We start from the raw sequence: 16,913 nt of genomic DNA on the forward strand, positions 1-16,913 counted from the left end.
GTTTTTAGTGGGATGTTGCTTCTGTGAGGTAGCACTATGGAACTTAGCCTCAAAATGTCATAATAGTAGAGTAGTATAAAGAAGGATATTTTCATATAGTAAAACATTTGTTCTGAAATGCAAGAAATAATTGCAATAGGCATTGAAACCACAACCAATCAATGAAAAAACCCTAAGTTCAAGGGGTAAATATAAAAAATCATAGACATTAAAAATTTGGAAAAAGAATGATTTTTTGTTGCATGTTGAGCTTATCACAATCATGCCATGTATTTGTACCAATAATTTACATTGAATGGATCTGAAACCATATTTGAAGTCACAGAGTTGTAATGATCTCCAAACCATTTGCTATTTGCTGACCCATGATTAATCCAATACATAACATTTCCGTGTCTAAAATTGACAAAAAATGGTAAATAATATCTTAGCACCACCCTTTTTCTGAGGAACATTGGCTGGCATTCCTCCTTTTCACATTTGAAATAAAAAAGCAGGAGGATGATATATGAGTTTTTTTTGTAATGCAAAGTAGGATGCAATAGGCAGAAAAAAAGTAATCAAGGGAACCAAGGTTCTAGCGGTAATCAAAAGAATATATAATCCAGGGACTAAGACCAGACATGGAAAACAGACATACACAACAAAGAACATAAAGTAACTAAATAATACGTACAAAGTAACAAAAGCAAAATGAGCAACTCGGACTCCACTGAAAACTGGGAGCATGGACCAGGCCATAGTTGGAAAACTATACTTAAAAGGTCTAGGACACCAAATTTGACTCTAGCCCCCCCCCACCCCCCCTTTCCCCCCATCATGGCTAACTATATGTACTTGCATTGTTGAAAATTTTAAATACATGTCTACCGTAACGGTGTGAATGTTAATAGTAAATTATTATATAAAGCATGCCGAAACTATTCTAAAAAAAAAAGCAAAAAAACTGGTGTGCATGAAGCTAATATTCATTATGTTTCGATTAAGTCTTACAGTCAATGAAATGAACATCTCGTTAGCGAGAACAAAGCGATACTTTTTATATTTCTCGGGTATTTTATCCGAGAGGAAATATCCGCCATTTTCTAACGGTATGTTTATCTGTTTCCTTCCCCTTTCTTTGTGATATTCCCTAATTACATACACAGGTACATGTAGAAATCTCGGCCGAGATAATAAAGTTTTCGGAGATAGACCACTACCACACAAACAAAATGCCGGTAAGTCTTGTTTTAAGATATTTCAATACACATGTTTTGTATATGACTTTAAATAGATTTCGAAATAACTGGTTCTGAATCAGTGGGTGTTTATTAATGGTCTGATTATTAGTCACTTGGAGAGAACGTCCTAATAATTAACCTTAGATTGTTATGATCGATCGGCCATATGATTTGAGTATTTGTGTAATATGTACACCAAAACAGAAATGTTGTGTTTCTATGAAAACAACTGACATTGAAAAATATATTTTCCTTAGTTATATTCTAATGAGGAAAGCTATCTATCTACGCAGTCAGTTTATAGTTTGAGCTGAAAGGTAAGCAGTTGCATAAAAATGTCGTATATTTTAAAATCGTTTCCGGTTTGTTAAAACATCTTCCTTCCAGGGAAAAGGAGGGTGCCAGCCGAGATTCCTTACAAAAAGTGGGGATGCTAGGACATTATTTGCCATTTTTGTCAAATTACAAATTTCCCAATAAGAAGGGGGTGTCAACCCCAACACCTTCTCTCTGGATCCGCCATTGATTTCTTTTATACATGTAGATGAGCGAATAGCATTTTTTGTATTAAAAGTGCCTTCCATTTCCATGCCAAAATTTGTCAATATTAACTTTAAGTAGTGAAGGATTTATGGAAGAGTAATCAAGGGAACCAAGGTTATAGCGGTAATCAAAAGAATGCAATCCAGGGACATAGACCAGACATGGAAAACAGACATACACAACAAAGAACATAAAGTAACTAAAATCATACATACAAAAAAAACAAAAGCAAATGAGCAACTCGGACTCCACTAAAAACTGGGAGCATGGACCAGGTGCACCGGTAGTTTAAGCGTCCTCTGCTTTTCTAGAAACACCCGCCGAGTTGCTCATAAAAAGTCAAGTCCGGGGTAGACAAACGACAAAAGGAAAACTATGACCCGTTGAATAAATCAGTTTTCATGGAGCAGATGGATCCACGATTTCATGATGACGACCATAAAACTTCTGTAGTGATGACTTCAATCTTGTAGCAACATAACCCTGTTCCAGAAGCCTATTTGTTAGAGTTCTAGCGCGATACGAAAAGTCTGCGTAGTTTATGCAAGCTCTGGAATAACGTATGAGTTGTGATATGAACACTCCATACGCAGGTGCTGAAGGGATGTTGCCACAGATGAAAGGAAAGTTGACAATTTTGAATGAAATGTCATCACGTTTGTCGTATAGTTTGGTCAGTAGTTTTCCTTTACCATCGATTTCTAAGTGTAGGCCAAGATATGAGGCTGACTTCACAGTGTCTGTAGTATCCTTTATCTCAAGTTCTTTGGGGTAGATGCAATATATCAAATCCCCGAAATTAGGATTGTTTAAAGATAATACGTCATCTATATAGCGGAAACTGAGATTAAAGGATCTAGCCAAACGATATTCTTTCTTTCGAAGATCAGATCAGCTATAAAGTCAGCCTCATAAGAGTGAAGAAATAGGTCAGCAAGTAAAGGAGCACGATTTGTTCCCATTGGAATGCCGACCGTTTGTTGAAAAACACGTCCACCACACTGGACGGAGTGTGATTTAAGATTTACTTGTCCCTGTCCTCACAGTGTTACCCATGCACACCCTTAGTCAATATATCATAATGTTATATACAGTTTCAGATTCAGAGCTGGGCGTACGTGCGTTGGACCCTTTTTTTTGGAAAATATAAATTTGTAAGTTATGTGCAAAATTTTGTCCTTTTACTTTTTTTGGATCGGAACTACCCTTCTGTCCCTCTTTGAAGAAGAATTAGTTATCAGTTTCATCCTTTCTGAACTCCCTTTTTTCTCAGAGGATATAAGATTCAAATAGTAACATGTAATTTCCAAATAAAAGCGACATTTAACCACAGCTAGTACCTAACCAATTATAATAACATTCCAGTGGCAGATCCAGAGATTTGGGCAAAGGGGGTTTTGTTCCAAGTGGGTTCTAGAAAAAAGGTGGTTGGAGGCTGTTCACTCTTGTTTTGCCATATTTTGCAGGAAATTAACATCATTTTTCGAAAAAGGCAGGGTTTAACCCTCTAAATCCTCAAAGAAGGGCTACTTTATTCAGTAATTTACCACTAGAGAGCACATGCAGTGAGTCTTTTTATCACCTTCATTATATTGTGAAGAATGTACAAAGCTGATTCAGAAATTAATAGGGAAGGGATTCAAATCCAAAGACAGGTTAGTCTCATTTGCTAAATTTTCATAATTTTTTTTTAATAAAAGGAGGGCCCGAGCTCCCAGAACCCTTCCTAGATCCGCCACTGGCTGTATATATAAACCATTCAATGAATTGCGAGTCATAAATCAAAAGAAGGGAAACTTGATGTAAAAAATAATTATTTGGGAGTATAAACTTTTAAGCTTCTCACATTCAGATAATATTTTGAATTGTTAACATATCTAAATGATTGTGTGATATAGTTTAAAATTGTTTGTTGAGAAAAGCATGTGTGTTTGTGGGGGGATGCAGGTTGGCTGAGGGTCGAGTTCGTTCTTCGAGGTTGACGAGAACTAATGTAAATCCATATTAGATAAATGATTGGATCTCAGAACCTGGAAGGTCTAAACCGGGTCTCTATTTTTTTTCATCTAAACCGGAAACTTTTCCAATGAAAAGTGCTCAAGGTCACTGAATGATTGATTGATCTAATCAAGGTCCTTCGCTCTTTTGTAAATTCCATATATCTTTAGTTATTTAGGAATTGGCAATGATAAAAATTTTGTAGTTTTCCATGTGCATATTGTTTATTGAGCGATATGCAATAAACAAAATATGCACATGGAAAAATTATATTATTTTTCAATAGACAAATTTGTTTATCATTGCCAATTCTTATAAATTAATTTTAAAACATATTTTCATTTTTAAACATGAGAAAAGTAGCTCTGAATTTAACTGAATAGGGACGTATCAATATTTTTTTTATCCATTGAGATATAACAAAATTATTTTAACCAATCAGATTACAGTATTTATCTTAAATTAATTTGTATTTAATTAACTGTTATTTATTTATACTGGAATGATTTTTGCCTGAATGAAATTATTATAGACAACGGTTTCATTCAAAAATAAGGGCGCATATAAGATGGAGTGATGGAAAGAATGCTCGACCCTCCGCTTGATTTCGTTTTTTTCACAATAACCAAGAATTTAGATTTCAATCGATGTTCTGTTGAGATCAAAGGCATTTTCGTCCGTATTCCAGTATTGTTGATAATTTGTTGGAATATCATTGATGTTTGTGCGTTACAATTTGAAGCAGTTACAAGTATGCATAAGGGCGTACCAGAAAGATATATAAGACACCTATCTTTCGTCAAAGTGTTTATCCGCCATCTTGCGTTATCGAAACCAGGTCCAATAAAATCAAAACCAGGCTCGTTCAGGGCAGTGTTGTCGTGGGTTAACAGTTTATAATTATTTGAAGAGTGGAATTTATGAGTGATTAGATGAAAACTTAAATGAACGAATTTTAACTTAGCAGAAACCAAGGTCTCATGCATATAACAGTTTTTCAAAGTAGAAGTAACAAAACTATGATGCATGTGTATCAAACTTTATAAATAAATAAAGATTTCGTATCCTATTTTGGCATATTATATGCATTTACTTTTATCACTCAAACTGAGTTAATTTTCAAAGGCTTTACACATGTTTTTAAAACATTTTTCTTGCATTATTTTTTTTAACTTAAAAGACTAACGAAACAATGTACAGAAGTTGAACATAATTAATATTTTATATAAAATTATCACTAATAAACAAAATCAACAGACCCAAGCTTGATCGGTCAATACTGCACGCATCATTGACTAATTAACGACCAATGGACACGAGAGCCGTGGCCACGGTCTGTCACTCGCGTGATTGCCGGTAAGTGCCAGGGAAATTGCACAAAAGACTAAATAGTGAATGATTCAATGACTATTATTATATTAAATTCAGTACAATAAACGTATTTTTAAATAACCTTTCCAAGGATAGCACTTTTACCTCGGAAAGATGTCACCTTATGGGTCTATGTGCAATATGACCGGTCTTGCGGTGTTTAGACATACCCCGAGGGTCCCAGCACTCGGCACCACATTGGACCCGCCAGTTTGGCTTGACAGTATCCTCTTGTAGTTTCTGTCAGGATTTATTGACGTGGTGCATTGTTTTTGGTCATTCATTCACATCATAAAATTACCACTTTATTTAATTTTCTGCGTTCATCTGTCTGTCCTTTTTAATTGTTACTGTGTATACGCAACATCTCTAAAACTGATTATCGAATTTTGTCGAAATTTCGCGGAAGGTATGATAAATATGGAATCATTATCTCATTAGGTTAAGAGGAAAATAAAGTAAAAAGAATCTCCAAAAGTACACTGCTCATCGCAAGTAGAGGGCTATGTTTGATCCACCATATTGGTTGTTAGTCACATGCGTATAAAGGAATACTTTTGGTATGTGTTCCGATAAAGAACCATTCTGTGGTCATCTATCGGAGTAGGAACCACTGGGCTCCGCCACAGGAGGCTAAATTGCACGATCCTACCCAAAACTCCCTATTTCCAGTTGCAATCAAAATTTGTCGACCCCATGATCCTTGTGTCTCATCTCATTTTTCATTTCATCATTTCATGTTCATTTTATCATTCATTTAATTTCATCGCCAGAATATAGCTGAAATATTGCTGCTCGGACGTTAAACTCCAACAGTCAATCAATCAATTCAATAAGTGTTCAGTTACTTACCAAATTTTGTTTTAGATGGAACAAGCTGAAGCGGTAATAGGAGATATGTTTGATCTTGCTCTGCCAATCTCCCCTGGAAGTGAAGAAAGCCTCGATTGTCTAGCTCCTGTTGTATTCAAAGCACTTTCCATGACGTTACAGTCTGATTCCAGTCCTTCATCAGACACTTGTGCATCCTCAAGTTCTGAAGCCACATCGAGTTACCATGGAACTTCGTTTGGGGAAGCGTCTCCAGGATTCACATCATCACAAGATTCGGACGGACAGCATTGTTTCACAGACTTACTTGTACATTCGACTAGGGATTCTAAGTCACCATCCAATAATTTGTTGCCGCGTTTAGCGAGCGAATTGTCACTGTATCATGCAGCTAATACCATGACAAACGGGCTATCACCATCACCAGGCAGTACTTCAAGCTCGCAATCGCCTGTTGCTACCATTGATCTCACTACAGAGGACAGCCAACTCGACACTTCAAATTCCGGGAAGAAATCCGAAACAGTGGAAAAACCGAAGAAGAAACATCGGAAGAATAAACCTCCAGACGCCGATATGCTTCCGCCTTGTAGGGTTTGCGGCGAGAAAGCATCTGGATTGCACTATGGTGCCAACACGTGCGAGCCGTGCAAGGTAACATTTTAAAGATAATTATACTATTTTTTTTAAATGCACTCTTTTTTAATAATGTCAGAATATATATGTATTCATATGTTCTTTCAGTCATCATCATTTATTGTAAAAAAAAAAGAGGCTTTTTTGATTGATATTTAGAAAATACTATAAAATAATGAACATATCTAAGTGAACAAAGCCTATTATTGACATAACAGTAGCGAAGTAAATACAAAGTTGCAATCTTAATTTGGTAAGGATGGCCATACACGGCGGCTAAGTTCAGCTGTGACTAGACTATATTTTGTGACTACTTGTTGATGTACATGTATATAGAACTAATACAAAATAGTCTTTCTTCAACTTTTTGTAGTCTCGAATCTGGAAAATTATAAACAATTGAAAATCCTTAATAATTTTATATCGGCTGGTTTTGGAAATAGAACGTGTGTACAGCTAAGTAATACCGCGAAAAAGCTAAAACATTGAAATGCGACTAGCAGACAAAGGAAGGACAACGATTTTATTTTGTATGTATTACATGTAAGTATGGTGCACGGTATACATTACTTGTACATGTTATAGTAATGAGGTTATTTTGATGCCTTAAAGCAATTATTTGGCAAACACACTTTTGCGGTATATGTGCCCAATACAGATTTTTAGTGTGTACCCGTTAAAACACAGATTTTGATGTGTGCATCCGCTAAGCATAACCAGTATTTGAAGTTATTGCATTTTACATGTTACGTGCATGTATGCCATTTTATGCTGTGCACAATGGGGTGTTACGTCGACATAATTTCTTGAACATTTCAGGGATTCTTTAGAAGAAGTATTGTAAAGATTGAGCAGAAAAACGAGGTGTATAAGTGTGTGAAGGATGGGAACTGTAAACTGGGGACGGGGAAACGGACGATGTGCTCTTATTGTAGATACCGGAAGTGTCTAGATGTGGGGATGGCTCATGGCGGTAATGATCTTGTTATGTTTTTAATATTATAGACCATTTCGTGTTAGCTGCGGGACAATGTAGTTATAATTCACATGCTTAATGTACACATCCACAGGGTCAATTCTTTTGTTCTATCCCAAGCCCTACCTAATTGAAGTACACAAAATATGACAAGCTCGTCGATTACCCTGCTGTCAAATGATGCTTTAAATTGATATTGACAATAGAATTTTTTTTTGGCTCACAATCCCTATAGGCCCATGCATAGTTACAGAAATTGATACATATATTCAATTAACACAGCTACAGATTGAAATGGATAGGTCTTACATTTCTACAATACTGTCAGACCTTGTGCGAATAATACATATTCAGTGTGTATTTATAGTGAATCCTATATACACATGTACAACCCGACCGTCAGATGAAATTAAAGCCAGTTAGACCAGAACTTCTGTTTTTTTTAATTTGATCATTTTTTTAAGAGGCAGAACTGAATTTCATTGTTTGATAAATTTGGTTATTTGAGAAAGTCAATGTATTTATTACAGTTGAAACATGCTAATACATGTATTTATACCCCCGCAAACGAAATAGGTTTCACGTGTCTGTCTGTCCCTCTGTATGTCTGCGGCTATTTTCTAAGCAGGAATTTTCTAGTGTCAGGAATTTAAGTTAAGGCAAAATTGTAGAAATGACAGCTGGTGGACTTCACTTTTGCGTTTTTCAACAAAACGCATTGTCCGCGACTGTAGGATTGTAATGAAAGTTGATGGAGTGTTAAATTATCATATTGGGATGTTAGACAAAAAAATTGTAGAAATGACAACTGATGAACTAAGGCGTTTTTCAGCAAAACTTGGTCTCTTGTGTTGTCCGCAACTCCTCCTCAGTCAACGACTCGCAGGATTGTCATGAAGTATGATGTTAAATAACCATATTGGGATGTGTATATTGTCATAAGTTTATGTTTGGACAAAAATTGTAGAATTGACGGCTGTTGAACATCAGTGTTTTTCAGAAAAGTTTTGTCTGATGCAACTTCGCAAGTCCTCAATGAATTGTAGGATTGTAATGAGTACTAGATTACCATATTACGGTGTACACATGTTGTCAGGAGTTAATGTTTACTGTAAATTTGCAGTCAAATTCTGTTACTGTGTTGTCAAAAAAAAATACTACTGATTTCTGTTTGGAATTGGGTGTTTTAGAATGGCAGAAATTGTGTGTCAAAAATGCTTAGTCTATCCCCATAGAAATTAAGTCCAATATGAATCGTGTGTCCACATTGGTCCCCAAATGTACAGGGCTCAACAAGCTGCTGGGGTATTAGCCCTGTTAGGGGCAATGTCTAGTTAATGTAAACATAGAATACTAAAGCAAAAAAAATAATAAAATGTCTATTTCCTGCTACCCTAGATACCCTTGTTGTTTGTGCCTACTTAAACATTGTATGGCCATTTTAGCTCAAGCACTATTAAAGTCTAGATTGTTTCTACATGAACTCGATGTAAAAGGTTTTTGAAAAATAAAATAATTGTTCTACCTACTTACCCTAGCTTCTGTCGCTGGTAGCAAGAACAAGACATTTATTTTGCCTCAGTTGAATGGAATGTTTCAATCACACATGAACTCAACATGTAATTTGTCTTGTCTTGTAATAGCAATCTATACAATTAATTATTTTTTTTAATATAAAAGCAAGATGACAAGGCACATGGGGAATAAAACAAAATTAACGAATAGAAAAAAAAAACTATTTTAATTTTTTTCAGCAATAAAAATTGGTCGTTATACATACGAGAAAAGAACCAGAGACATTACAGAAGTAAAACAATTAAAACAAAAAGATGGCAGCAATGAAATTAACACAGCTACTAGCAGTGAAATAAACACATCTAAAAATAAAACAAAGACGGTTAGCAAGACCGTGGCGGCCGATTCTACAGTCAAAGAGGACAATTTCTCGCCTATGCCCGAAGTTGACCACTTAATTGATGAACTGATAGCCATACAATTGGAACTTATACCCGATTTACATTTAAGTTTCCAACCGAATGGACTCCTGGAGCAGCAACAGGCTGCTTTTGTGAGTAACGTTTATTATATATTGAGAGGGTAAAATGTTGAGAGAATTGATTGATTGATTGATTGATTGTTGGGGTTTAACGCCCGAGCAGCAATATTTCAGCTATATTTAGGCGGTGAGAGAAATTAAAAGATACATGAAAATTAAAAAAAATATATATATAAATAAATAAAATATAGGTGTGTAGGAGAGTATATGCATTTTATGATACGTACTTACGGATATAACCCATATACAATCTATTTTAAAAGCAACACAAGTCGTGAGCCATGTGGGCCATGATTACGGTGTAAATATTCTTGATTACGACCATACAAATCATGATTATGGTACAATTCATTCATGATTACGACCCTTCATTTCACGGTAAGGGTACATACAATCCATTTTGATTACTGCTGACTGACTTACTGGTAATTATTTTAATTATACTTGTATCAGAATCACGTATGGACATATATAGAAACATAAGAAGGGATAATGAAATATATATATATATATATAACATTTCATTTTGCAGAAAATACACCAACAGCAATTAGAAATCTTCGGAAGTTTAAGTGCTTTGCCGGAAAGTGTTTATGAAGAGTTTCAATCTATAACCGGCCTAGAACTCGATGACAGAAAAGTTCTAATGAGCAAATCTGCCCAAAAGCTTGAAGAAGGAATTAGAAATATGGTTAAATTTGCAAGGCGCATTCCTGGTTTTAGTGATCTAACCATCAAGGATCAACAAGTACTGTTGAAAGGTATGTGTTTATACTAGTTACATGATTACAGAGGTTTGAGAGCAGACTGCTTAAGAAGAACTTCCAACAAAAATAGAAAAAAAAATTAAATAGGTTCAAAGTCGGCTACACTTCTAACAGTGATTCAAAGAAAGGACCAGTCAATTCGGAGTGAAATTAAAAAATCAAAGACTGAAGTCTTCAAAGTCACTAATCGTCAAATATTTTTTGGCTTACTTTCAACCGAAATTGCACGAATACGATATGCTCTAAAATCGTTCGACTTCCGCAAGAATCTTGGTTTCCTTGATAATTTATGATTACTCTTTCGAATGACCCGAATGCATAACACGGACTTAAAATTTGCCATTTATTCAGATGGACGATTGGTAACTTCGCCAAAACTGCCTCGTGTATAATTTAGGAAATTACAATTTTAAATTTTGATCCAAATGAGGTTTGGGTTTGTTTTAGCATTGATTTGACTTCGCCTTTACTTCAGTGAGATATCATGTCTGTTTTGGAGAAACAATAATATATTTCTTTCGTGAATCTTGTATTTAGACTTCATTTTTACACAACTGGTTAATCATGAAATCATAGAATGTGGTATTTCATACATTCCCGTATAAAGTCTTCATCCAAACTGTTTCGGGCTTTGGCGTTACCCCAGCCAAATACTGTTATCCATGACCAAATATGACTGTCTGTTATACGAGACCATACCATCTTTAACCCTGTAATATGTTTGGTTTTACTCCCAATATATTTTTAAATAAGCGAAATATCCACTGTCTTTTGCAGGTTCATTTTCAGAATTTCAATTTGTTGGTCATCATACTCGATTCAACAAAGAACTACAAATTGTTACAACTGTAAACAATCCAGATTGTGTTGGAGTCCATAAGTCTAAAATGGCCCAAGTCATTGACCCCTATTTTATTGAGAAAATCTTTGAGTATGCTGATATCATGCAGAAAATTAAGTTCACTGTAGAAGAGATGACTTTAGCCAGGGGTATTGTTCTTATGTTTAGTGGTATGTTAATTTTATAATTTACCCTCTCGCCAGGTAAAAACACTCTTTCAAATACACTCTCAAGGGCATTTGAATTCATAGCATTTGAATTTTTGTTTAAATGAACCCAAGTCAAAATAACAGTACACGTTTTCATTAACTCCTACAACATAAGAGTTGGAATTCCGTATAGGATGTCACCAAGTCAGAAAATAGCTTGCCAGACAACCTCTATCATTGCTGGAGTAGTTTTCTTTTTGACTACAGAACAGGCAAAGTATTAGGCTAGCAGCAACTTGGTAAAATAGACTTATTATAGTCCATACATGCAGCTGTAAATCATGATCATTGAAATATCAGAGGAGTGCAGTGACGAACCAAAGGTGGAGGTTCGGAGTCGGAACCCATTGTTTGAAAATTTTGTTAATTTCATGCAAAAAATGGACAAAAGCGAGCAAATAAAAAGCCTGGTACTACTTTTTTCTGGAATCTCCTTTTTCCGAATACGTTTTTAAATTTATTGCACTTTTGTCGTCTGCTAAAAAAATGGCTGAACCGGATATTGACAGGTTGCTATAAAAATGACAGTGACCTCTTTATATGAGTCAACATATTTCCGTGTTTGGTGACAGTTATTGTGATTCTATTTTTCTTTCAAATAATACAAACAAAAAATGCATTCCTTTCAATTTTACTACAATTTATCAAACATTCATAAATTCATATTGCACTCGTTCATATATTTATTATGCGTCATATTTGAACTAGTGCAATAAAACACATACAACGTTGTCAAATGTATTATACCCAACACATTAGTATAATGTTAACTGAAATATTTATTACTTTATAATAAAAGGGTTATTGCATGAATACTGGTGAATATTGTCCCTAGCAGAATATTCACCAGTATTCCTGCAATAACCCTATAGTGTCAGTACGTAATTTTTATTTTGAGTACAGTTAACAAATAACATGTTAAGCTCTGGGGGCTTTTCATTCCTTCAGTAGATTAATTCCGTTTAGTAACTAATGTCAGTCTATTATGTTGACATTTATCTGTGTCATTCAAATTTTAGTGACATTCAGTTTCATTAGTCGATTATTTTCACATTCAGTAATATTATTCGGTTTTGTTTATAAAAAAAAACTATGTAAGATCGTTTTGAAATTAATGTAGTTGTGTAATTTAATTGTGTTTTTTTAATTTAAAGTAAAGTGAAAGTGAAGTACAACCTTCAGCCTTTGTATTGTATTTTGCTGTATTTTTTTTAGATCGATTTGCATTAGAGGAGCCTGAAAAGGTAGACAAAATTCAATGGAACCTTATAGAAAACTTGAAGTACATTTTCAGGAAGAACGGCGAAAATCCAGAATGCAGAATGTGGAAAATCTTTGACAAATTCAGTCTTTTGCGCAACGTGACTGAAATTGGCGAAGAAGCAAATAAAATTAGGTCAAAATGGCCTGTGATGAAGGAACATCCATTGGTTTTGGAAATGATTAAAAACCCGGATGATCCACCTCGGTCTGCTTAATTTTAAATAAAAGAAAAAAGAATCAATGTATTCTTTCAAGTGAAACTTTGGACAATCAAAACGGAGTACTAGTAGTATATGAATGTACATGTTCAGTCCCCTATACAACATGACAAAAATCAGAAGTACGGTTGCATTGTTGCGTGAAGTGACCTGCGCAGACGACTGGAAACAGACAACGACCTAACCATAAATAGAAACAACCAAATATCAAATATGTCCACATTAAGTTGGGTTCTTTGATTGATATTTTATCGTGAGGTATGATATCTCTGTCCAGTCTTCGCAGTTCATTGCACGCGATATGCAACGGTCATACTGAATTTTTGCAAGTTGTAAACGCAAGGAACCATCACACAAGGTACTTCAGCATTCCTGTTAGTTTTTTTGTTAGTGGTGGCAATCTATATATGTGTTTTTGATGTTAGAAGCACAGTTACACGTGTTCACTTTATTTAAGTAAGAAAAGCACAGGATTGCAGTAATTCGTTCAGTGGCAGATCCAGATGTTGTGCAGGGGGTTAGCACACCACTTTTTATTGGAAAATTTGTCATTTTTATGTGTAAAATTGACCAAAAATTGCAAAAAAATTCCTAGCACCCTCCTTTTTCTGAGAATCTTGTCTGGCACCCCCTTTTTAAAGTGTTTAATCCGGCCTTGAGTATTAAAAAGGAAGGATCAAAAGGTCATAATTCTGCCACCTTAGCTACAAGCTATAATACATAATCGGCAAGATAGAAACGTTTTCATTGTAAAAGTAGTAGAAATGAACTACTGTCCAAAGTAGATATGAAAATGACCCACAACACCTTAGTGTTGATTGTCTTAATATATTTCTTCTAAGTCCGTTAATTGTGTATACAAAGAACTTTTTCTGAAATTAAGGTATATACATGTAACATGACCAAGGGTTGGATCTATTGCATAATAATTTTGAGAGTATTTATTTGTACTTGTTAAACACTGTTTATTTCATGTTAGATCACATCTTGTACAATAAGAAAATAAATTTTTCACTCTTTGTTAAAAAAAAGGTTTGTTTACTTTTATACTATTGTATTTCCGCTTAAAGTATTGATATTCCATTCGCATCTACAATGTACCTATGAAATAAATACATGTATGTAATGTCGGGTAAAGTAAAAAAAAAGTTACACACTTAAGTATATGCAGTGTATAAGATATGATCTACCCTACCACAAATCTTTGTTAAGCTCAGTTTTTGTTGTGTTGTGTTTTGTTTTTTTTTATATCAGATATATTAAAGATTTATAGTTTTATCTTTTAAACTTCATTAATCCTGTCTGATTTGATTTTATTGCGCGAAGTGCAATACATAAAATACACACATGGAAAATTTATGTAATTTTTCAATTATAGACAAAATTTTTATCATAGCCAATTCTTACAAATTAATTTTAAAACATATTTTTATCTTTAAACATGAAAAAAGTAGCTCTGAATTTAACCGAATAGGGGCGTGTCAATATTTTTTTATCCATTGAGATATAACAAAATTATTTTAACCAATCAGATTACAGTATTTATCTCACACTGATATATAGAACTATTTTAGCTATTGCTTTTTGGGTTTTTGATTCTTAAGAATCACTGGTTCAAGTCAGGAACTTCTCTACTATTTCTGAACACTACACAGAATGTAGTTCTTTTGTAATTCCTTTTTAGCTCACCTGGCCGAATGCCAAGTGCGCTTATGCCATCACTTGGCGTCCGTCGTCGTCGTCGTGGACAAATTTAAAAAAATCTTCTCTGAAACTACTGGTCTGACAGGTTTTAAACTTCGCTTGATTGTTCCTTAGGGTGTTCTGCACAAAATGACTTTTGGGATTTTTGATCCATGATAAAAACATGGCCGCTGTTACTAAAAATAGAACATAGGGGTCAGATTGCAGTTTTTTGCAAATAACTAAAAAAAACCCGTTGCCTTTAGTAAATTTCTGGCAAGGATAATATTGTTCAGCATCTTGAGACGGACCTATGCCAAAATTTTCAAAACGATTGGTCGACTGATGTAGGAGTTACGGCCCCTGGAACAGTTTTTTTGCATTTTCGCATGTGCAACTTTGAAAATCTTCTCAAAATCAATTGCACAGAATTCAATGAAAGTTGGCGTATATGTTCCTTAGGGTATCCCATACAAAATTATTATTGGGATTGTTGATTCATGAAAAAACATGGCCGCCGTTACTAAAAATAGAACATAAGAGTCAGATGGCAGTTTTTTGCAAATAACTCAAAAACCATTGCCTTTAGCAAATTTCTGGCATAGGGTAAAATTGTTAAGCATCATGAAAAGGACCTATGCCGAAATTTTCAAAACCATTCATTGACTAATGTAGGAGTTACAGCCCCTGAAACAGTTTTTTTGTTGTTTTTTTTTTCACATGTACAACTTTGAGAATCTTTGTCTCTAAAAGCATTTAAGATCATTGAATGAAAATAAGTATAATAGTTCTTTAGTGTATTGTGCTCAAAATGACTGTTGTGATTTTAAATCCGTGAATAGATATGGCTGCCTATACTAAAAATGGAACTTAGGGGTCATAAGACTGGTTTTTGAAAAAAAAATCAAAAATTGTTGCCTTTAGCAAAATTCTGATTCAGGTCATGAAATTGCTATGAAAAGCATTTCTTGCATTTGACAATTTAGTTGATTTTAACTTAGCCTGTCTCATTCCTCAAGTTTTCCAAATAAGCAAATGGTTAATCAGGTGAGCGATCCAGGCTCTCTTGAGCCTCTAGTTATCAATTAAATTTTTTTTTTCAAAATTAGTAAATATTTTCAGGCAATTACTCAGCTATCTGATATTCTATCATTGCTACTAATAAAATTAAGGTGTAGACTTTTAATCAAATGAGGATTTAAGGGACTTCTTTTTGGACTTGAAAGATGTTTTATAATGATTTTGTTGTAAGCAAATTTATGTTTTACAAAATGTGTCAAAAAGCATTAAATATGTTAAGAATGTTCTATTTTACACACGAATCAGTTGGAATTTTCTTTATTTCATCCATATTTTATAATTGAAAACAGGAAATGAAGCGCAATAGTTTTAACCAAGTAAAATTGGTGGCAAAATTCAAATTAATGTTCATCTAGGAAATTATTTCTTCAGCAGAATTGTTATTTTAATAGCAAATTAATTTTTGGACAGTTTAAAAAACTTTGAAAAAAGTGAAATGATCAATAAACAAAGTTTGTAAAATTAATGTGTGTGAAGTTGGCTACTGTTTAAATATTATTTTTTATCCTCCCATTCTGGAGGAGACTCAAACAAAATCTATGAAAAATTTAGACTCTCCCACATGAATTTGTAAAATTTACGGTAGGTTTTCAGTAAACATTACTATGTTTACTGTCAAAAATATGAAATGGTTAAATTTTGACGCAAATAATTCGTTTTTACGTAAAAATCTCAAACATGAGACGGTGTCTGTGGGGATGGATCTCGCACATGAACTATTCCAAAGGTTTACAGGTTAATATATATTAAATATTAACATTCAGTTTAAACATTTAAGAAAAAAAGTTCCATATTATATATGAAGCGCAAATTGATTATTACAGTTTTATTTTACATCAGGTTATCTTTCAGATTGGGTGTGTATTACTATTTTCACAAGATTAAAGAAACCTCCAGTGCTAACAGCACTTTGATTGAACTCAGCCATACCCAGAACCAATCTACCCCGCAGATCTATAACCGCAACCTGATTTCCTTTGTAACATTCCGCTAGGTTCTGCTGTACAGGATGTGAAACAATTAATCTTATTAAAAATCTGTGCAACTGTTTCAGGTGCACTGTCCTAATTTGTACTAAGGGTTGAGTTTAACACTGAATGTGGCAGAGGTGTTAAGCTTAGAAATAGCGAATATACATTCTGTGCAAGAGATTGACTCAGAATTTAACTCGATTAGCTCAATGCATTGGTTAGAGCTTCGTTAGTTGTTCGTAAGTAG

General features: G+C 34.3%; 1 protein-coding gene across 3 annotated transcripts; it reads left to right on the top strand.

Moving 5' to 3' along the window:
- Positions 1 to 1,095: 1,095 nt before the first annotated feature.
- LOC148610172 (retinoic acid receptor alpha-like) lies at positions 1,096 to 14,210 on the top strand. 3 transcript variants are annotated; one of them, XM_088542304.1, is made up of 8 exons: positions 1,117 to 1,220; positions 3,233 to 3,421; positions 6,003 to 6,620; positions 7,422 to 7,575; positions 9,333 to 9,646; positions 10,167 to 10,395; positions 11,179 to 11,412; positions 12,667 to 14,210. In XM_088542304.1, the coding sequence occupies exons 2-8, from the start codon at positions 3,368 to 3,370 to the stop codon at positions 12,927 to 12,929; spliced, it is 1,866 nt and encodes a 621-aa protein (XP_088398430.1). In that variant the 5' UTR covers positions 1,117 to 1,220; positions 3,233 to 3,367; the 3' UTR covers positions 12,930 to 14,210. The 3 variants fall into 3 exon arrangements, with proteins under 3 accessions (XP_088398431.1, XP_088398430.1, XP_088398432.1); XM_088542305.1 differs by lacking the exon at positions 3,233 to 3,421 and having other exon boundaries at positions 1,096 to 1,220; XM_088542306.1 differs by lacking the exons at positions 1,117 to 1,220; positions 3,233 to 3,421 and adding an exon at positions 1,328 to 1,540.
- Positions 14,211 to 16,913: the final 2,703 nt, after the last annotated feature.

Source organism: Perna viridis, chromosome 8 (genome assembly GCF_037379345.1).
Source record: "Perna viridis isolate PV_CMFRI_1.1 ecotype Kerala chromosome 8, ASM3737934v1, whole genome shotgun sequence".
Taxonomy (NCBI): Eukaryota; Metazoa; Mollusca; class Bivalvia; order Mytilida; family Mytilidae; genus Perna; species Perna viridis.

Excerpts from the sequence above, each read along its gene's own strand:
- LOC148610172 (XM_088542304.1), top strand. The coding sequence starts at position 3,368 with ATGTACAAAGCTGATTCAGAAATTAATAGGGAAGGGATTCAAATCCAA. Across the intron at positions 6,621-7,421 it reads ACACGTGCGAGCCGTGCAAG|GGATTCTTTAGAAGAAGTAT; the intron begins GTAACATTTTAA and ends TGAACATTTCAG. Across the intron at positions 11,413-12,666 it reads TATTGTTCTTATGTTTAGTG|ATCGATTTGCATTAGAGGAG; the intron begins GTATGTTAATTT and ends TATTTTTTTTAG.